Raw genomic sequence first — 23,602 nt, forward strand, 5'->3', positions numbered from 1 at the left:
GTGATAAAATAATTGCCAAGAAAGAGGTGTTCAAACATATAACAAAATATCAAAGATTTTAGATTTTTTTATTAATTTAGTTAATAATGTCTATCGAGGTTTAACATTCCCAACATATCTTAGCATTGAATCAATGGGTTGATACATTTCCTCTTACGATATATTATCCCAAGCTACGTATACTTCATATTTTAGAACCTCCAAAATCTTTGGGGGCTGGGGCAAATATCCTAGCATTCTACTCGTGATGTTGAATGGGTGAAAGCCATGGTTTGAGGCAGAGCATTATATTGCTGAAATATTGGATCCCTGGGCCGATTATGGTGAGGAAGAACATGAAGATAACGTTACACTGTCATGTTGCCTCTAAAATACACATTTATGTTATAAGTCATAAAAACCCAAATTTATTTTTGTGTCACATCATGGTTCAAGTTATCGAAGTTCGACTGTAATTTAAATTTAAATAAAATAATTTTATTTGAAAAAGAGTGTACATTCTAGGATACTTATAATTTAGAAAGTAGCCCTATTACATTAAATTACCGTACTTAATGGTAGCAAGTTTGAGCAATATTTTATTCCAGTTTACCGACACAACTTTATAGTAATTTTCAAAGTTATTCGCGGGGACGAATCCGCCGAATTTACGTAACAACTTGCTGTATTAAAGCTAGAAACCGACTATGTTTACGCAGTAATGAGCACATAATTGCCCGAAACTTGCGCGAGGTGTTATTCCAAACTGTATCTATCCGAAGCTTCTTGCTTTATTTAGTCTGGTTATGTTGATAAATTTGTGTGGCCAAACCCGTTTTGAATCACGTGTGCTTTTTACTTTGTTCTTAACGTAATCGCCTGCGAAATAAACTCTTGAAAATCCAATCGTGTATGAATAATCTCTAACGTGCAACAGTAAACTGTGGGATTGGGAATAAACTGGGAATTTGTGGGATTTTTTAATTTCGAATTAATGGAACAATAATTTTTAATCGTAGAACAAACAGTCCTTTTCTCAGCAATATATCAAGTAATGGAAGGGAAAAGGGCAGGACCTAAGCGAACGTGCATTGTCCCAGTCACCTTCGCCCATTCCGGACAATTAAGCCCGCACAGAAACACAATACGCACATCTGATAATTGTTCTTTCGCATCTCGACGTCGACGGTTGCGAGTCTCCAAATTAAAATTAATGACAGTCTTCCTGGGAAAGGCCGCAAATCCGCGCTAATATCTTTAATTGCCGAAATTGGGGACGATTTACAGCCAAAAACAGATTAAGTTTTAAATTTATGGGTAGCAGACCGACCGGCTAGTTTTACTTGCATTATTCAAGTGCGAGTGTACGTTCCACAGATTAGAATCGTAATGCCACGGCTGTGGATCATTTTTCATTTTTCAGCCGTGCAAGAAGAACGCGATTTCTCCGGGTAATTGTACATGTTTATTCTGAAATGGCCCAGGTTTTACGCCGTAATAACCGTCAAAAATACGGAACCTTTTTCTTTTCGAGACATTTCTTTTATTGTTACTACTGCACGAAACTTACTCGTGAGAATATTCTACATCAGGATGATGTAGTGTTTTTCAGTTTTCAACAAACGTTAACACTTATTTATTAGTCTGGGTATGAAAGAAATTCCTTTCACTGAACTGTCTTATTCTAATTTTATACATTTATAGATAAAATTGATTCTATTTTCAATATTATTTGCAGTTCATTAATAATTCGAAGCTTGTGTCAACATGTAATTTAAATTCATATTTACTTTACTATTCAAACATTTATCGTTCTACTTGATATTCTAATAAGCTGTAATTTTCATAGTTTCTATATTTATGTTGTATGTATACATGAAAATAGCTCTTTCTGCACATTATGTAAAATGTTTTTAATCGATTTTTTTTTTGTTTTATTATAATATCGCATTAATCTCTTAGAGTTAATTAAATAATATGCCCATCAATATTTGTATCGATCATAAGTTCAAATTTTATGTATTCTTTACGATTTGCAGCCATTGTCGACTTTACAATAGCACATTTTTAAACACAAGTTTATTCAAATACAAACAGATCAACTTCTAGTAAAAGACAAAAAAATTATAAAAATTTCATTGGAATTTTTAAAAATCAAATTTTAAATTAATGCCATAAATTGACTATGCTGAATTATACGAAATTATTTTTGTGTACGTTTCAAATTTGTAAAAGTTGAATGGTTCTATTGGACAAAACATGTATGCAACATATTTTCTAGGTTAAATATGTATAATCAACAGCCTAGAATTATTAGAATTTTAAATGTAAATTAATTTTATTTTTTGGTATATTTGTTGTAAATAAATAAATACTTTACCTATTAATTTAGTTATTAAGTTTTTGTCGAATTCATGCATAAATGGTTAATTAATATAATACGTTTGATGAAGTTTCTAGACTGTATAGAAAAGCAGAAGTGTTTTATGTAATTATTATTATTTAATTTAATTATTATATTAATAAAGACACTTCTTTACTACGTATAAAGTGTTGTAATTAATACCATTCTTGTTGGTAAACATAAATACGACGTAATTCACCCCGGTGTTATGACTATTTCAACATGTTTCTGCTGATTATAAAAATACATTCGTCAGCGGCAAAGTCGCTCTTGACAGTTAAAAGAGAAAACCCAACAAACAATTAATAAACATTAGTATACAATTAGAGTTTATGATACCTAGTTTGGTATAAAGTAGAATCTTGGGCAGAACAGAACAAAACAGTACAGAGAAGAGAACGTTGATGGTAATTAAAGGTCCTAATATAAAGCAGGCTAATTTAAATATTTAAGAGCAAATGGAATGAATGCATGTAATTAAGCTTTATTTAAGTCTTTGTAATGAACAAAAATTGGAAAGGAAGCGGGCAATTAAAACAATAAATTTGTTTGCTTTTATTTCCTTAAAACTCTGTTGCGCTACATAAACAGCTGAGAACAAGTGTTGACGACATCTAAATTTATGCACCACGTATCACAAACTGGATGTGTTTACGTGGTGCGAAGATTTAGACGTCGGAATGTGGCGTACCGTTTCCTGAAACAATTATACTTCGTACCGAACGTTTTGTATGGGGAAACATAATACGAGACTGCCAGATTACTCGCCTCATGATCACGACTTGTTTACTTTAGCAACATGTACAACTTGCTCATTTCTTGACATCGATATTACGTCTTCAAAATTGTTATTAACTTAACTATAATCTGTGTTTGAAGTTAATATTTGGTTAATTGATAATTACACATTACATGTAGACTATTCAACTTGAAGCTGATTGTTTCAACTTATTGATTTACGGTATTCAATTTAAATTCGTAAGTTAGGGTATTATCATTTTTAAGTTCAAAATATCTGGAAACTCCCTCAACAAATTTACATCTTATGGAGTAGCGTATTTCTACTTATCGACTTTATAAGTATAAATGATATGCTAGGTTGTAGGAGGAGTTTTTTCTTGAAAAGAAACAAAAACTTATCCGTTTTATGAATCAAATGCGCCTGTAGGGTAATTAACAACTTCCTTTAATGTTGGTCAACGATCAATTGGAAGTGCCACGTCCACGGATGACCGAGTCGCATCATACATTTCTCCTTGGCAACAACTACAAACTGGATTATGCTGCTGCCCGTATCCAATATCCTAAGTCTCTTCGCGTCTATTTAACCTTCTGCAATTTGCTAAAGTGGTCGCACTAACTCAAAATATCTACACACGGTCGTCCCGGATTGAGAATTAACATAATTACTTTGATTATTTTGGTCCGGACGCTTCCAAGATTATAAACTCTCATAAAGTAAAACGAAAACATTTATTTTGGCATAACTGAATCTGACGAGAAGTTTTCGAATGCATTTTAACCGAGTATTTCGCGCTTCTTGTTCGGCCTGTTGTTCCGCTATCTCTTCGCCATATCACACTAATTAAAAAACTTCTTTAATGAATTCTGGTCTTTAATTATTCCTGAATTATTGCACATTTTTCAGGGATTCTGAAGGTTCGGTTTGCACCCCCTCTGAAATATTGCCCGGAGTTTCTAATAAATGTAAATGTGCGATATGAAAATTAATGTTTTAAGACACTACATTATCTATTTTTATTTAATAAGATAACATCAGGTAGACGGTGGTTTAATGCATTTTTATTGTTGGACAGATTAATGAAACATAATATATGCTACAAAGTTTTCCAGTAAAAATATACTCCTAAAATATAAAACATCATAGATAATAACACTCTTACTGCTCAAACTATTTAAGTTTGCTGCATTTGCATTTGAACATAAATTAGTGGGGACCTTTAACATAATATTCAAAATAAAATAGAACGTCAGGAATGTTTTGCCAATTTCTATCAAATAAAAATAGAATTATATTCATTTATTTTTTAAATTTTGTATGCAAAAATATTGTATTCATATAATTCTTTTTAATTTACTAAATGTAATACTAAATTTATTTTATTCAATTAACTTTAACTTAAAAAAAAATGATTAATACCAATCTTAACTGTGTTCGAACAAATACTTGTTGATATAACGTTGAACGTTTTCTTTTGTATTTAACGTTTTTGTTCCGAAATTAATAACCCAACCATCAGTGTTTAAACAAAACCCGATGTTTGATAGGTCGAGCAAATTGATTGTTCCTTTCTGTTATTGTTGATCGGAATTAGAGCGGCTTCAGTAAGAATAAAAAAAGAATGCGATGTATATCACAAGACAACCGCCCATCGAGTCATAATTGTGATTTGACCTGTGAGAGAAAGTTTAATTGGGTCGACGGATTAACTGTAAGCGAAACGATACTGGGAATCATCGAGAAAAATGCAACGGGTCACTGTACTTGCAGACTAATTGGCCGCTTCTGGTAAGTGATGGTCACCAAAGGTTGACCTTCCACTTAAATTATGTACCGAGTAATTGTATCAAGGTCCATCTGTCATGTGTTTAAGAGCTTTGTTAATTGGTACATTGATTAAGCTGTCCGTATATGAGGGTGATTTAGCTTGCGTGTACCTCGTTCAATTTACTCCACCGTCTATTTTGCAAATGTGTGTTCCATTGTCCTTTTCTACCTTTCCTCTACGTCTTTGATGTGGAGAGTTATCGACCTTTGATTTGGCAGTAAAATATCTTAAATAACATTTCAAGTAATTACATACCTTTGTTCTCTTCTCGTATCTGCCAAACGATCTTATTTCTCTAATCCGATTGATGTTCAAATTAAACTGGCTCGGGATTTCTCATTTGGTCTAACTTTATTGATCGTGTTTTAGTTTTTAGTATTACAAATTAAATTAACTTTTTCTTATTTTCCAGTTTCCTGTGTTAAACCATTTATTTTCTTCAAATCACCAATATGGTAGTTGTAAAATATAAAAGTACTTTTTCGATGTTTTAATATGAACAATTATAAATTAAAAATGTATTTATGCCAAAAACACATCATTCAACTTTAAATACTAATTAAATATTTCCTTCTAAAGAAATCAATTAAACTTTTCGTGTTTTTTAATGTAATTTTTCACTTGTTCCAATTAATCTGGGCAAATCTTTTTTAATTAAAATTTTTCCCATTTCGTTTTGTGTCAAGCCAAATTAGACACTTAATTTTGTGTGTACTTAATAAATTTGAGGTTGCTTGACTTTCTTATTTTACTTTAATTATGTTTTAACTCCTCTTTTTGTTTACAGGTAAGAAACAATGACAAATACAACGTAAGTTATGCAACCAACATTTTGTTTGTAACCGGCACATTCGCCATTTCTTTAAATTTTCTACATTGTTTACTCATTGTTATACATGTAAACGTCTGTAATTAAATGTTAGGATTATAGAATAATAAAACTGAAAGCGCGCTTCGAATTTAATTAACATTTACACCCAATGCTAAAATTTAAGACCCTCATTATTTTTATGCTTACGTCAATTTTATTAAACATTTTAGTTTTATACTACCCTAAAAAATATTACACCGTAAACTTCCTGCAGAAACTGTTCCTGTTTACAAGAACATTACATTGTAGTTTTCGGTAGTCGGTAGTTGAATTAAAATTTTATTTTCATGTAAATTTTACTTGTTTGAATTTTACTATTTTTAATAAAGTTTATGGAAAAATCGATCGATAAACAAAATTTTATATGCAAATGTGATTTTCATTCATTCATAACAAATTAATGAAACGAAATGGAGCATTATGAACTGCGGTTTTTGGATTGTTCGATTCTTCTATCGTATATTGAATGGATGTTTGTTATGTGTTTTAATGGAATTTACTGTTTTGTACATATTATTTACTAATAACGTGTTCAATATATTATTAGTACAGATTCACAAAATATGCTTGGAACGTTAAATAATTAAACATAATAATTTTACCTGTTAAAGTAGTTTAGTCAATACATACAAAAGTATACTGTACTATGTGCAATAACATATGATTAGATGTACAATTATTAGTAATAGTTGTAAATATATTGATATTAAATATGCGTTTGAAACGTTTACTTGTAATATTTTTATTTGTTTTTGAATTCCAGAGTAATACTTGTTTTCCACATTCGTTTAATTTCAGGCCTCAATCAGAATCCGAAAATTCATCCCGGCAGCTTAATGACTTTTGTGCAAAGGGAATTCGGCCGTATATGCATTCAGAACGAACCCAAACTCCCAACGAAAATACTCTTGAACGTGAACCGAGTGCATGACTGGAATATTTAACATGTGATCCTCATTTATTAAATTTCAGTGTCAAACGCTTTTGAATGGAGATGGGCGAATTTTGATGTAGATAGAACATTTCCCTAATTAAAATTTGTCTTTTGAAATGTGCAACAGAGTGGTAAAGAATGAAAACTTTATCAGCGGCGTGATATTTTTGCGGGCGTTGCATTTTCAATTTTCGTTTTATCCCCGAAAGCAGGAAATAACCCGTACAAACTATTGAATAATAAATTCCGTCCCGCGTAACAATACTGTCAAGATAATATAAGCATGGGCCCGTTATCTGGTTGCTAGTTTCCAAATATAAATCGGGGGTCCAAAACATCCCGACCTATTTTATTAGTACACCTACAGATAATCTAAAACAGATTTATTGTTGCATTTTTCCTTAAATGGGCCCGTCGAAGCCATGCATCAACTTGACTTACTCTTCGACTTATCTCTGACGGCGCTTTTTTAAAAGGAACAGACCCTTTCGGGGGCATGTTTCCCAGATAATGAAATTAAGCCGGCTGATGTGGTGCAGGGATGCTGCAACATCTGGTTTTTATTTCTAATATGTTGCTGCTGATGCTACTGGTCCTACTGGCTTTAAGTGGGGCGGTTTTGATAATTTTGACATCGGGAAGTAATATGTAACTAATGGCCAAACACAAATTTGTAAACACTGATTTTTTTCCTTAATTTTTATCATTTTACTACAGGAAATATTATTATTTCTTTTTTCTTTAATAAATTTATGTAATTGTATAATCAAGATAATTAAAAATCTCTTAAATTAACTAATTTTGCAACAACAATTTTATTAATTAAAAGTTCTTATTTAAATAGAATTTAATAAATAAAAAGTATTTTAAGTAATGAAAAATTTACTTAATTATTTATAATTTAATCTGTTATGTATGTAAAAAATAAAAAATGACATATTTTTTTAATTAGATGAAATTATATATAAAACAATGTAATGAGGTAATAAAGAGAATTAAAGTATTAAAATATTCGTAGAATACTTGCTACAGTTTTATTATGACTTATTATGAGATATTTAATGAAATTATTTTAATTAGAATAAAAAGGCAGTAGATTTTAACTTTTGACAAACTCATTTCTGATATGTAACATGTTATGCTTTAAGTTTTGTCGTGTTTTAGGTTGAAATTTCCAATTTATAAGACTCAGTTTATTAAAAATGTTTTATTAAGTTGAATAAATTTATTGAGTCACAAAATAATACTTCTCCCTCGGTCTCCGCTAAATATTTGCCAATATGGATTATCTGATTAAACTTGTTTTAACGAAAATATCATAACAAATTTGTTTTGTGTTAACTTTGTGATTTCATCGACGCTGTAAACACGAATAAACCAACATAAAATACCTCTTTCAATATTTATTGTGTATTATGTTCCAATGAAAAGTTTTGTGCTAATAAAATTTTAGTAGTAATTGTTCCTGACCATTCAGTTTATCCAGAATTTAAAACACGACCTCCCCAAAAGGGAAAACGTTCTATTTACTTTCGGTTACTTTCTGTGCCGTCGTCCAGGCAAACTTTTCAGCACAATGAAATATTCCCTTTAAAGTTACCGTAACATAAATAGGATCTAAAAGCTGCATTTATCCCTTTTCGCATTCTATTCGAAAAGTTGCTCAATTTGTTTGTGTTCGATAAATCCCAAAGCGTTCGGCCAGTTTCTGCTTTTATTGTTGAAAGACGTGCATATCGCACATTCTCACATTTTTAATAAATCCTTTCTTTTAGCATTTGCTTGTTTTCTCATTTGGTTGATATTTAATAAACACTCCGTCGAAAATTAGTTTTCCATTTGGAGTGGGAAAAGCATGGCGCTTAATTTATGGCATCTCTCGTCCTTGCGTTTCCTAATAAAACTCGGGCAAAACTAAATAAAGATAAGGATTAGACCGAGTTAGTTGAATCGGTTCTCCCTTTTACAGTTAAGACGCATCGTCGTGTTCCTGGTAATTGGACTATAAAAAAAGGCATAAATGCACCCAGAGACAGGTAAAGGCACTATAACTTGCCCGCCACTGTAAATAAGACGTGGGGGGAATTTGCAGGAATTAGGGGGATCCAATGCAAGTGAAAATTTAGTTTTGCAATTGAACCCCGAGATGCGCTCTTTAGATAACGATCTAAGAAGGGAAGTTTTCTTTAATGTTGTCTTTCTTTTGTGCACGGACATAAATTCATATTTGCCTTTGTTTTATTTGAAAGTTGTTCTTGGAGATTACGACTAAGGCATTAAAACAATTTATTAAAATAATTCTGGGCAAGAAAGTTTGAAATTTTTCAGATCTTTATTAAAAATTTTGTCGGGATTTCATATTTGGTCATAATTTTTCCCGTTAGCTTACTAGGGAATATAAATTCAGTTAAAAGCCAAAAGCTGAATTTATTTCAATAATCCCTTTAAAATTTAATATAAGAAATGTGAGCATATAAAATCTTGAAAACATTTAAATGAAATTTTCTGGTTACATTATCCTTGTACAAATACCATTATTAATTTATGAATTTTTATTATAAAAAACTTATTTATAATTCGGATCTGTACAGTAAAATTTTCCCATTTCTCCAAACAAGAATATTGAACAAAAAAAATCACACATTCAACAAACACATGGTGCAAACCGAATCTATTATCTGGCGTAGATTTCCAACCGTACTTTTCGTGACAACATATGGATCTGTCAACTGAAACTCGAAACCGTTTCCAGTTTTTTGCCATGTTATATAATTAACTACACATTCGTTGATGGTACTCGTACTTTAAAACACCATTGTATCCGACACTTTGTAATGCCGGTTAGGTTTTATGCCTTTTTTTGGTCAGACATGTCTTCCGGGATGAAATTAATACTCACTCGAATTGTATAAATGATAAAATGTGGTCGTAAGTAAATACGTAACTCACGTCAAATAAACCCTGGAAAGTTCCACGTTTCCACAATAAAACGCACGGATGTGGAGGATAAAAAAAACTAATTCTTTTTCCGTTCGTAAATTAACTTTAAGGAATTTGTTGCGTCTCCTTCGTTCTATTGTTCCTTTCTGACACCTCATGTGATACGTACACTTATAAAAATATCTCCACGGGATAAAATGAAATGGATTTAATACAACTGACAACTTGTGGATTTTATTTTCATTCGCTTCTGCAAATTTAAAATATGATTTTTTTTGTGTTGTGGTAGGCAATTTTCTAGGTAAAAACAATTTTTAATCCTACGTTAAGGAAAATGAGGTTTCTCGAGAGAAATCAGTGTTGCAGCATTTCCTTCCTACTCTTGTAAAATCAAATATGGAAGTCCCCTGTTTAAAATGTATGTTGCTGCTATAAAATGACGACGCCGTAACAGATCTAACCGCAAATGTATTAAAATTGTTTGGCACAGTAAATAAATGTGGATTTGAATATACCAGAGTCTGAATTTACAGTAAAATAAATAGAAAATTATGTGCGAGTATTAAAACAGAAAGGCTTGTTGTTTATTTTGTTTGACTGGTGAACCGATATACCGTTTATTTTGTGTATGAGTACGTAACGTGATTCTAACCCTTTGTTATTTAAATTTTAATGGACTAATACAATTTTTTTTATTTATTAATTGGAGTATTTTGAGTCTAGCAATAAAAAAAACATCCACTGAAAACCTTTCATTAAATCCTGGCGTAAATAAAATGTATTAAATATAAATATTCTAGTAGTGGTCTTTACTGGTGTGTTAATAAAGCACCGGAATTGATTGATGAAAATAGAAATTTGATATTTACGCTTGTTTTGTCTCGTTGAAGGGGTCATATTCGAACTAAAAACCATCAAAACGACGGTCCGTTTGAGTTCACGAACTCAAACAATAAGCCGAAGGCGGCCCGTAATCCTATATATGGTTTGTTCTTTGTTAAACTTTGACAACTCGATGGAAAAGTGCCGCTCGCAAAACCGGAAATCATCAGTTGTTGTTTTTTATCTCGCGGGACGAAACTTGATAAGTGCGTCTTTCCATTTTTGAAATGATTAAATAAGTTTCAGCTTCTTTCTGTTAGTTTCTGGTATATCGTCATAATATCAATATGCATTTGTTACGAACGTAAATCGTTAATTTAATGTCAGGATGTTAAGCGAAATGAGATGGGGAAGCTGTAAACTACATGAAACTTTCAGGCTTCCTTGAGCTCTCAAACTGCACTTTATTGATCACCCTTGATGAATTGCTCATAAAACTGAACAGACTCTCAAGAAAATTAAACTTGTAAAAATGTGATAAGCAATGTTTCATCTTGAAGTTTTATAATAGTTTTACGTGTTTTCATAGAAACAATTTCTTCTATGATCAACTTCTAACAGTTGTAGCAAAATTCACGCCATGTGATTCTCAGTCATTGTGCGATGTTTTTCCATCGAAACTTCCACATTTTCTGGACTGGGTTTCTTATCCCGGAAACTATTTTAGTTTTGAAATCCGTCCGGCAAAGTTTCGTCTTAATCTGCTGATAAACCATTTCACTGCTTGAAAACTTTGCTGAGGAATACCACAATAAGTCGCCGTAAATATGATTGTTAGACTTCGGTTTAAGACACGACGATCTCCACAAATTTATCGCTGCCAAAGTTTTTCACATTTATCATTTGGACAATTTTAAGAGAGGTTTGCTCAAATAAAGTACATTTGAAACTATATGGGAACCTCTCATCGTGGTACTAATTGTGTAATTCCGATGTCATTCGTTTTAAGGAGTTTAAAATAATATTAAATATCATTTCTTTCAAGTGCACAGGATTTTATTGAACATTTTACCTCGAGGGATGAATGTTCGCAGCCCGTCTTCGAATATCACAACAATTTTAATTAAAACAGTGTGCCCTTGTTATTGTTCCCCTTGGAAAAAGATAAAATGGGCAAGGGTTGTAAGACTGCGCCCAACTTACTAATTTAGATATAATTAGATGGCAATAATGCCGCACTTAATTCAGATTTAAGCTGGTCTAGAACCATGTGTTGGAGTGAAATTACATCTCCAGCCAAATTTATTGTGCGAAATTAACGGAATTTATTATATACTGTGTTTCCATAGGAAAAATTAACCGCTGAGGGTGTATTTCTCCCGTGCCAATTTATGATGCGAATATTGTTCAGCATTTGTGTTTCTAATGAATTTCAACCGTTTGTTAATTTTTATTTATGAAGAATGTTATTAAATATTTCATGCGAAATTAGTAGTATTATGTGAAATGTAATTTCATAAAATGTTTATCGAAATAAAATGTATGTATATTACCAATTGACATGTAAATTTAATTTAATTAAAATATAAATAATATAAATTTTTGTTTTAATTATAAAATTTAATAGTCCAAATGGGAAACGTACAAGTGATATTAATTAAGTTTCAGTTTGATCAAATTTTAATAACTCTAAAACTAACTTGAAAGTAATTAGCAAGTCTGCGCCGTGTCTTAAAATTCAATAGACTATTTGAATTTATAAGGAAGAGTTATCCTCTTTCTCTTTACTCGTTTTATTTTGACTCTTTAGTCAATCTCATTTTTTTAATTTTTAAAGAAGTTATCCATTTGTGTCAATATTCTATTAAATATTCGTCTAGATGAACGTAAAATATATTAACGAGTCTTGATAAGAAAGAGAGAAAATTAAGGAGTGACCGTGGAAAGATTATACATTCTTATTCTGTTTTAACGAACTATGTGTAGTAATGATACATATCATCGTTATAACAATAAATTAACAATTTTAGTTTAATCTGCGTTTGTAATTTTAACGTATGTATATACATATCTGTTAATGCAATTTCAGAATAAACTAGTATTAAATAATATACTATATGTTGAATTAAATAGTGAACATTAATTTATTTTATATTATATGGTAAAATATATATTTAAAATTTTAATATCGATTATTTTAGAATAATCAATCAATTTGATTATACAAGCAATTTATATAGTTAATATATGTTATTTTTATATTTTAATAAATTGAATAATTATAATTATAACTATTATTTGAGTGTAGGAATTAAATTTTAATATTTGAATAACATAATATTTTAATTAATTTGGTGTTTTAAATGAGAAAGAGTAGTAACTTTATATACAAGTTTATTACAAGATTAAAAAACATACACGAAACATTGAGTACTAGCAAAATATCACAATAAAAATGGAAACATGAGATGACAAGGGAAAATCAAAATGATGAGATGAGATATTTGGTAGGGGATGTTAGCCAGCTATTCGCAGTTAGTGTTTGGAGCTGCTACCGTATTGGTGCCCACCAAGAGACACACTGGAATAACTGTATCCACCACCGTGGCCACCCAAACCACCTCCCAATCCGCCGTGGCCGCCGCCGAATCCGCCACCGATGCCGCCTCCAAGACCACCGCCGATTCCTCCTCCCAAACCGCCACCACCTCCTCCTACAACCACGGGTTGTGGCACTGGCACCACGATGGTTTGTGGTACCCTAACGGCGACGGGCTGGGGGATTGTGACTGTGTAGGGTTGGGGCACTGGTACTTGTACCGGTACTTGTACTGGTACAGGCACTTCATAGGGTTGTGGTACTGGAACGGGTCTGGTGACGGTGACTGGTACGGCTCTTGGTACTTCCACGGGTTGTGGGACTGGAACTGACACTGGGACGGCACGTGGTACTTCCACGGTGTAGGGTACTTGCACGGGCACCGGCACAGGTCTGGTCACAGTTACAGGGTAGGGTTGTGCGACTGGCACCGCGACGGTGTTGACGACCGTGTTGACGGTCGCTCCACCGCCACCGCCGCCGCCACCACCAAGTCCTCCCCCGAGACCTCCTCCCAAACCTCCGCCGAATCCTCCGCCCAGACCGCCGTGGCCGCCTAGACCGCCCAGGCCACCTCCGTAACCTCCATGTCCTCCCAAACCTCCACAGCTACCGTATGCTGCAAAGGTTGCAACCAACACTGTGACCTGTAATAGAATTTTGAATAAAATTATTTTATATTTATGCATGTGCGAATTTAAAACAGGAAATCAATAAAATTGTGGTAACCGCGTTTATTGTAAAAGTTTTCGACAAATTGTCGAGTCGATTTTAATTTACTTTGTACATTTTCCGGAAATTGATATCAGCTCAAAAATATCGATGAAATTAACTTGCACCGATTAATTGAAATCATGTTTGAAACACCACAAAAATAAATTAAAAACTAAACTCGGATAATATGATACTTACCACGATGGTATTCATGTTTGAGTATGAAGAAGAAACACAGAATGAATGATTTTTCTACATTGGCATTATTTTATACCCGTCTCTCCTTCCATGATTCAAAAAGGAAGACGCACTGGAGCAAGTCCCACGTACTTTCACATGCATCCACTTGGCTTGGCTTTTTCACGTGGATTTATGCATGGACGGCCAGCCGGCTATTTACCAAACACCCTAATTAGTGCGGTCGTCTGCGAAATGCGATAAGTGTGTGCGAGTTCAAGAGGAATGGAGCTCCAACAACAATGGGACACTTTGTTTCATATATCAATGCAACCGCCTTCCAGATCGGGTTTGTAGCTTCACCCTTTTCATATTAAACTTTATTTTTCTTTTTTTTTTTTGACTATATTTTTACGTTATTAACAAATAACGAACATTTCAACATTTTCAATTATTTAATTATTTTTGTTCATTCAATCCATAAAATAATACATTATTTATGGTTGGCTAGGCCACATAATTAATTTCAAAACTTGCAATAAATGCATAATGTTTATAAAATGTGGTATCTTATTAGATATGTGTAACGAAGTCAACATCCGTAACAGGAAGATGGGCAAAAAGCAAAAATCGCAGTCTGTGAAATATATGCTTTTTATTGCTTAATAAAAAATGTTGCAAGTTAAATGTGCTGGCTACCTAACTTTTAATTATAAGGATACTTACTAATTGCATGAGAAATTATTTTTAGAAAAATTCTATATGGTAAATTTAATATGAAATTGCATACTTTGGAATATTTAAATAATTTATTGTTGCCATGTTACTTTAATTAAGTGTTTTTAAACGAATCATTTGAATTGAATTGACAATATAAGGCAGGAAAATATACGATTTATTTAAAATCATATATTTACTAAAATAGCAAACTACAAAATGATTAAATGTAATGTAAAATTAATAATTGATACATTTAATATACATTTTATTTTATTGCTATAATTAAAATTATGTTGACATCAGAATGAACATAAATTGATATATACATATGTACGTAATTAAATATGTACATTGGTGTATCTAATAATCGTTTAGGTAAAATGTTTAATTAATTTTTTTCAGTCAGTTTTTCATTTCTTTCAATAATTGAACATCCCCTCCCTTTCTATTTTGCAAGCCATAATTCTCGTTACATAAGGTATTAATTTACGTTGGTCATTAAAAAATTCAGCGTGTTAATTACAATCTGGTGCGTTATAATTATGAATACAAATAGGATATTGTTCATTAATTTTTGTAAAATCACGATAAAAAATGTTAATTCTGACCAGAAACATGCAACACAATACTTTTACGTTTTCTGCTTCACTGAAGTTAGTTAATTAATTTTTACGTTACATTCAATATTTCTATTGTGTGTTACCTTTGTCCACTCAGTCTCACTAAGCAAAATGTCTTTTTTAGAAACTTCTTACAAATGCAAGCAACAGAATCAACACAATGAAATCGAACGTAATTGTTGTCCAACAATTGCATATTTGCCTCTGAATCATCTTTCTGAAAAGTTCTCGTTAGTCGAGGATCAAAAGTTGAAATTCGTTTAATAACGTTGTTTATATAATAGAAAGGATTTGGTAGCAGAAACGAACACGGGAAAACTTTTGTCCTGAACCCAAAGAGTTGTCCTCTTATTTTAATACACGTTTCCTATTTTAAACGTCGTGCGTAATCAATCCGTATTTCGTTTGCGAACGCTCAAATCGTAATGAGCAGTTAAGACATTTTTGCATAAGAGGAGTGGGATCGGTTTGATTTTAATTAAAGTGGTTCGTTCACATGAAACCGAAATTCGATGTCGGCCATAAATGTATTAACGTATTTCTGTGATACGTCAACAAGACTGACTCGTAATTCGATTCCTGAATAAATTTACTCTCTTCAGCTTGGAAATGTAAACATCTGTTACTCGTATTAATTTCCCATCTTAATATTTCAGTTGAAAATACTGCTGGTGCTGGAGAGTGTGCAGCAAAAATTTCAAACGGAATAAACTTTTTACTTCGACCGAAACAACAAGTTTTGCCCTCGACATCAAAAACAAATATTTCTGTCTCTTGGCTATTGCGAAAGTTTTGGCGGAAGACGAAGAACTTCCTTCCATTATGTGTTATTAAAATATATGAAATATTAGTGGCGTGCGGCGTGCGTATCTCTTTCTATGTCGGCCAGCTCAGCCATGTGTTGCAGAAAAAATGGGGTGAAAACTTTTATATATTCTTTGGTTCTTGTTCTATGGCTGCTGCTTTTAGTTTCCTCATCACGGAGAACGAAAATATTACTGCCGGCTACGCAGACAACAATATAAAAGGGGGAAATATCCGGCATGTTCTCAACTTTTGTCATAGACCGGCATCTTTAAATATACACTATTTATGTGTTTAATAATTCTGAAGACTTTCTTCACATGAATCGTCCCATGAGTGTTATTGCACATAAAGGATAATTTATTGTTAACCTTTCGGGTTTCGTAGTTTTTCTGTGCAATATATTAATTATAAATCCTTTGAGCAAACGCAAAGGCACTGTTAACATGAGAATTTAAAACTAGACCGCAACTGATGGTTTCGTATCTGCTAATTACATTTTTATAATCGCAGACGTAACAGCAATGGTTAATGGTTTTGTATTTTAAAGTTTAATCAGATTATAACATTTGCAGTTAAATAATAATAGAGTTTCACCAAAGCTGAGCCGAATGGATATAATTATTCGCACTTGTTATACTTTTTGTACCGGATTAATTAGGCTAGTTGAATTCTGAGTTGGGAAATGCGAGAGCGTATAATTGGATTTCGTTATTTACAAATATCGAAATTTGATTTTTGTTATTTATTTTAATCGCGTTTTCTGCTCCTATCTGCTAACACAATTGCTAACAAAGCTTAAAGGATAATTTAAATAAAATTGAATATGCGAAATTGCCAATACTAAATCTATTTAGACAGATCCGCTGACAAAAATATTTTTTTGGAGAAATTTAGCATGTTATTGGAAAATTTATTAAAATCATATAGTTTTCGAATTCATTGGAAATGTTTATTTGCTTTTGGCCTATTAAATTATATTTTTTATGTAACAAAGAAGAAATCCCTATTATTATTTATAAACAGAAAATTAATTTTCTACTTATTACTTCCTAGATACATCTCAACATAGTGTCAAGTAATATTTAGCAATAATCCGGAGTAAAATTGTTCCAAATTTCTTGGAGATGAGCATGCTCACTTGGATGGTTCTTGCAGAATGTAATCAGAGCTTTCTTTTCATGATGTTCGTGAAAAGATTTAAAAAAATGTTTGCTTATCATGAAATAAATTCACAAATTTCGTGTTTTGAATGGTTGGTCTAACTTCCCTGAGACATGGCTCGTATATTTCTCTACACTCAACCAGTATTCACTATTTAATAATGCTGTTTAATGCTAAATTTTAAAAATGTTTTCTAAATTTTAACTGTATGAACCATTTCTCTATATTAACATAATTTCAATTCTTCTGTTTAATTCACCTTATACATTATGTGCAATTAATTTTCATTTTATTATTTATTTTAATAAATTGGTAATGGGAAAAATTTGCCATCGGTCAAGTCTTCACAAATTCTGTACATACTCCATAAGTCTGAAATATATTGATGTCTCTTCTATATAGACAAATGTATCTATATGACGGGAGTTTGCCTTTTTTTACATACACTCAATTACAGAACAACATCCGATTCAAAACAATGGCTTCGTTCATTCGAACCCCAAATGATTGAGCTATTTAAGAGATTTATCCTACCAATTTACACATTGCACGTTCTCTCGAGTAAACACAGACTGTTTTCAATCAGTTATTTGCGTGCTCGCATATCGTTCCATCCTGCGTACTTCATTAAATTATCGCTTATGGCTTAATTACCGGCCTCGCATGTTTGTTGGGGTTTTATGCATTTTTAGAGGGAGAAAATAAATAGACTAGTTTTATTATATATAGCTGTAAATCTAACGATTGTAGCCCTTGCAGCTATAGTATCGTTATGAAAAAACATTTATTCGATTTGCCTAACCTCATTAGACAAAACTGAAAGAAATAGGACGTTTTATTATTCATGCAACATACAAAATTTAAATACATTATTGTCAATTCTCTTTGATTTTCTCTCGAAAATCAGGAACATAAAAACATTTATATTCAGTGTAGTACGATAAAATTTAGTCGACTTTGATCAGATCCTTTTATCTTTGAGTATAAAGTATATTATTAAAAGGATTGCCTTCATGTTTTTAGAATTACGGTAACATTGTTTAACTAAAAGGGAATTATTCAATATCTGGTTTGGTGCTTTGGTTTGAAATGTTAGTGAACTTATTCAATATCGAGTTTTATCTCAATGTAATAATCAATAATGTAGGGAAGTATGGATTCAACATATGATTTATTTTAAATTTATTTAGAGTTGTAGTTGATAAAGAAAACACACTAGGTATACTGATTTAAATACCCAGAATTTGTGGCGAATTTTGAAAAATTGTTATAATTTTTTACTTATTTTACTTAATTAATTTTATTTAAGTAAAATATAATTTGTTGTAATTTTTGAAAGAGGAGCTAATTATTCGTTTTATTTATAATTTTATGCATGCATAAATTTTAACATAATTATTATTTTTTCAACAAATTCTCAATGTTTAATTATGTTACTATAATGTATTTGATTTCATTAATATAAATCAATTATTTCCATATATTGTTTAGACGACATCATTAAAAATTTGTAATAATATATCACCAATTATATTTTTCCCGACATATTTGTAAATTAAAATTGTATAAAAAACCACTTTTCATATATATCAAAAAGTATAAGAGATATCAAATAGCTTTTTACATAATTAATGTTTTAGTAACATTCGAAGACAACCAGTTTATAACATCTTATACAATATATAAAGTAGTTATATTAAAACAAAATGTGAGAAATCACGATGTTTATTTAGAATTTAGCAAAGTGACCAGCATTCATAATCGTTACTCGAAGATTTTCCAGACACAGCGACGATCATTCACTTTTTATAGTCCTTATAAAAATAATCGACTTAGGCGGCCTGCTTTATGATTTATTTATACGTCTACCATAACTCTTTCCGAAAAGAAACAAACACATCAGTCAGAGCCCGACCGACTTGAAATTTATCTCGGCAACTATTTATTTGGATAATCCAAGAATTGATTACACGCTCAATATTGCTTTATCCTGCTTTTCCTGTCGTTTCTTTTTCCCTGCGTTCCCTAACGCTTCCCTAGAACGATATTTTTTCCTTATTTTTTTCTTTACTGAATTACCAACAACCGCATGTAATTAGTTTAAATTTTTGCGCAAACAAACGTCCATGTTTGATTTATTGTTCCGAACCGAACGATCCAACTTCTTAAACCCGTTTAAGTTAGTTCAAATTTCCAATTTTTTCCATTTGCCGTGATATATTATGAACGCAGCTTCGACGCAAATAAATTGGTTTCATTAAATTTCATAGACCACTACATCATTCATTTTTATTTAAATTCCGCACCCCATTTGTCTGCGATTGTTAATGACCCCACAACATTATCCGCAATGTTGGGCTTTCACGTCGAAAAATGGAATTCGGGACATTGTGTCCGGTCATGCAAATTTGTACATGTGCCCATCGGTCCCCGAGCTGACAACAGCACAATTAAAAAAACCTCACGGGAATGTTTTGTTTAAAGCCCGCATAAAAAAATCTAATTCATCGATACGGTTAGAAAACATGGAAATTTATGAATACTGCGAAAATTATTTGTGTAAACAGTCACTTTGAATGTTATTATCCAGTTAATAGTCCGGATTCTTTCATGGTCTCAATAACCAATTGTAACTTTATGTTTCAGGTATGTATCTATTTTTCTGAAATCAGAGAGGAGAGAACACGCATCAAGTTCGTGCATGTTCATATAAATGTAAGTAAAATATGTTTACTTGAAACTGATACCCAATTATACGAAATTATCGGAGCACTATATTAAAAAATGAAGCACAAGAGTGTCTTGTAGTGAAGGTGTGTTCTAATTGCATATTAATTCCAAGAGACAGATCCGAGAGTCTTAAAATTCAGGAGGATGTGGACCGTGCAATTTCCCATCTTAATCACTTGTTCAATCTGCTCTTCAACAGGCGTTTTCAATTCTATGACGCGCATTTATTCCAATTATTACTATATGCGAAATGAAGAGCCTCGCAATCGCTTAGTTCCAATTAATTTTGCTGTTTGCAAAGGACGGGCGCTAACTAGTTTGACGTCCCGCCATCGTCTCAACATTTTCGAACGTCCTGAGGGACTACGATTGCATTATAATTAAGACTCGAGTTTGCATTGCACAGTCGGGATAAACATTAGATATTCGTTCATTCGATTCACGTCGAAGCACCGAAAAGGTCCGTATTAAATTATCCTGGATGGAAGCCGTGGTTGTCGGAGAGGAAACCGGAGATGACTTTAAAATTTTGATTAGCACAGAAATCAATCATCAATGTTCAAACAATGAATTGAATTTCAGATTGAGTGAGAATGAATTCTTTATAAAAAATTTCATGAAGTCTCGACGTATTTAGAGCACTTTTTACTTCCTTTTTGAATTAATTCCGTGGTTTCCACTTATCAATTCGTTATCGAATGAACAAACTTTCCGGGCAATTCATCCGGAAACTGCCTCGGCGCAGTCCGATGTATTTTACGGGTTGAGAATAAGTTAACTCGTAACAATTGTTTTCACGCTTGTGTTTCATTTCCCATGCAAACCGCATCGTAAACCGTGAAAATTCTCTGACCGCATGTGCTGACGACTTTCATGGGGGCAAGTTACGCATCCCTTATGAACGGTAACGATGATCTGGTGTTATATATTTCGCGGTGAGGCTCCCGGGGGCGTCGTATTAATAACCGATGTGTGGACTGTGTGGGGGCGGAAAGCCGGTGCTTTAAACCTGCCTAATCAAAGGATCCGGACGATTCCGGATACCGGAAGAGTCCGCGACGGCCAGGAAATATCCTGGCTTACACGGTGTTTGTAACTTCTTGCGATTGGATGCAGAAAGTCCTCGAGCTAATCAGAGATGTGTCAAAAGCGGTAAAGGGATGAAGCGTTTCCTTTAAACGGCGATTTGGGGTAATACTGAGACTTTGAAACAAAAATAATACTTAATGTGTAAGTAATTTCGGAATCGGTGGGTTTCCATCTTTAAAAATATGTTTGTCTCTGTTTACGACGTCATCGAGGCCGTACGAATACGAAACTTAATGAATTCCTAAACATCCCCAAAGTGAAGAGACAAAAATGAATTTTTCTTTAGAACAGCAATAACAGCGCACACCGGGATATGATGGCTTGGGGCAGCCTTTAATCTGAGAAGCCTTCCATCTAAAATTAAGGTGTAAACCAAGAGACGTAATAAAGTTTCGTTAAACTGACACGCACCGAATTTACGCCCCCCATCGTCTGATCTTTGTGCAAACACCTGTATACATACGGGGGGGAACGAGGAATCATCCACTGATATACGACTCTGGAGGCGGGATTTATTGCATTTGTTATGATGACACCTTCGTCCTGTGGGTCCGGGGAAACGATCCGGTCCTGAAGGCTTGTAATTGCTTTCTTTATGGACAAATCATTCGGTTTTATTTTATGGGGAGACCCCAGGTGAAATATATATCAGGTGTGGCTCACCTCGACAAACTTTTTATATATTTTAATAATAGAGTTAACTTCTTTGTGGTTTTAAAATGTCCAAAAATATTTGAAATAAGAGACCTATAAAATAATTGTTCCCTTAATATTCGCTTAATATTTAAAGTTTGAAATAGAAAGCTAAAAGCTTAAGTTGTCAGACATAATGAAGTAGTCTAACCGGATTATAAGTGTTTTCTTTCGTTGATGCTTCTGGAGAGCTAGTTTATAAAATAACAAACATTTATTAGTATTGCAATCAAAAGTAAACAAACCGATTAAGACGAATTCAATTCGTCGGAGCTCGATGAACCCAAATTATAAAATAAATATTAATACATCCCTAACCCCAACGAATGTTTCTGTTTAGACAAACACCATACGACCCCCCGAAACGTAAAGAGCTGTTTAAAATTCAATACTATTTAAATATATTTATTTAAATTGTTACGTGGTGGTATTATTTACCACAGGGGTAAGTTGGGGCAATTCATTAAAATTTTGTAATCCAATATGCTTTATAGTCATGGAATACGGTCGAATTTACATCGACGTCTTATCAAATTTCTTTTCACCCCTCACTGAATGGGATCCAGTGGCGCGACGATGTATTTTATTGGGTGTGGGAGGGTTTTTAAACATGCCCCTATGATTGTAAAATTTGCATGAAAAATTCACCCCGAATATTTTCGATGGGAAATATCAATAATGAATCTGATGATTTATAAATAAATGAGTTGAAAAGAATTAAAGCTCAATGTTTCATTTTATTATTAAGCTTTATTTAATTATTTGCTCAACAGTGTTATTTAAATTCAAAAAGGCACATGAACAGAGTGGAAAGTGAATATTTAACACAAAACACAAACTGGGATAATCGGACTACAACATGTACAAAGGCTAATGAATAAAGTATTGAAAAGCAAAATGGAACTTTGTCAGGACCTAAACGCTTCTGTTTTAACCTTGTTAAATTTTAGAAGGGCTTCGATTTTAATTCGAAACTGAAGTGTAGGTGCTTCTAATTTCCATACATACTGGATTACACGAAATTGGTTGGACTATAAAAAATGATCGGCGCAGTGTCCGAATTGGGTTTAAGCCCTATCTTGGTCAAAATTAATTAAAACATGGCATCCAGGTACCAGCTGCAAAATTTTAACTGAAAACAGGCGGACGCGTCGATAGATTATCTAGCACAAAGTGAATTTTAATTACCTGTACATGTTGTAGCTTGTTACGGGAAAATTTATACTCGGAGAGGTGCTTGTTATTGTTAAATTACCAATATCAGTTGACATTCAACTCCACCAATATCTTTTAATATACATAGAAGCTTTTCCCGATGACTCTCTTACAAGTTGTGCCTTAGTCCACTTGTAATTGCATTCCCTCGTCCTCCAACCGACATAAAATCGTTGATACACGCTCGATCTGGCTTGCAATCAGCGCCGGACGATCCGCAGTCGCGAAAATAAATTCCCGATTATCCACCCCCCTTTATTCTCGGTTTTATTCAGGGCACGTTTGTCATTTCGCATCGATGTCTCGGCTGTACTACAATGAACCATTCGAGCCGAAATGTGGTGGTTACTCTTCAAAATCGTGCCGCGTCAGCTGCAACGGACAAAGATAACGCTTTAGAAGTCAGAAAGGTAATCTGAAATACTCGAAAATTTATCAAAGAATCGTAAACTCCTTTATTGCCTTCGAATTGGACGACTAAAGATTCAGTCATGAATTTAAAACTCCGCTTTTGTTGACCAATTTATTGCAAAGATAGATCTTTTAACCACTTGTAA

At 32.8% G+C, this 23,602-nt stretch overlaps 2 protein-coding genes across 5 annotated transcripts in view; one reads left to right on the plus strand and one right to left on the minus strand.

Annotated features, from left to right (window-relative positions):
- Positions 1–23,602, plus strand: part of LOC109608953 (fasciclin-2) — a 100,284-nt gene that overhangs the window by 15,698 nt on the left and 60,984 nt on the right. The window lies entirely within an intron of this gene.
- LOC126266330 (loricrin-like) lies at positions 12,919–14,073 on the minus strand. Its single transcript, XM_049970253.1, has 2 exons — positions 14,032–14,073; positions 12,919–13,766 (listed from the first exon to the last, which is right to left on the minus strand). Exons 1-2 carry the CDS (start codon positions 14,044–14,046, stop codon positions 13,056–13,058), a joined length of 726 nt encoding a protein of 241 aa, XP_049826210.1. The 5' UTR covers positions 14,047–14,073; the 3' UTR covers positions 12,919–13,055.

The sequence above is a fragment of the Aethina tumida genome, chromosome 7 (assembly GCF_024364675.1).
Source record: "Aethina tumida isolate Nest 87 chromosome 7, icAetTumi1.1, whole genome shotgun sequence".
NCBI lineage: Eukaryota > Metazoa > Arthropoda > Insecta > Coleoptera > Nitidulidae > Aethina > Aethina tumida.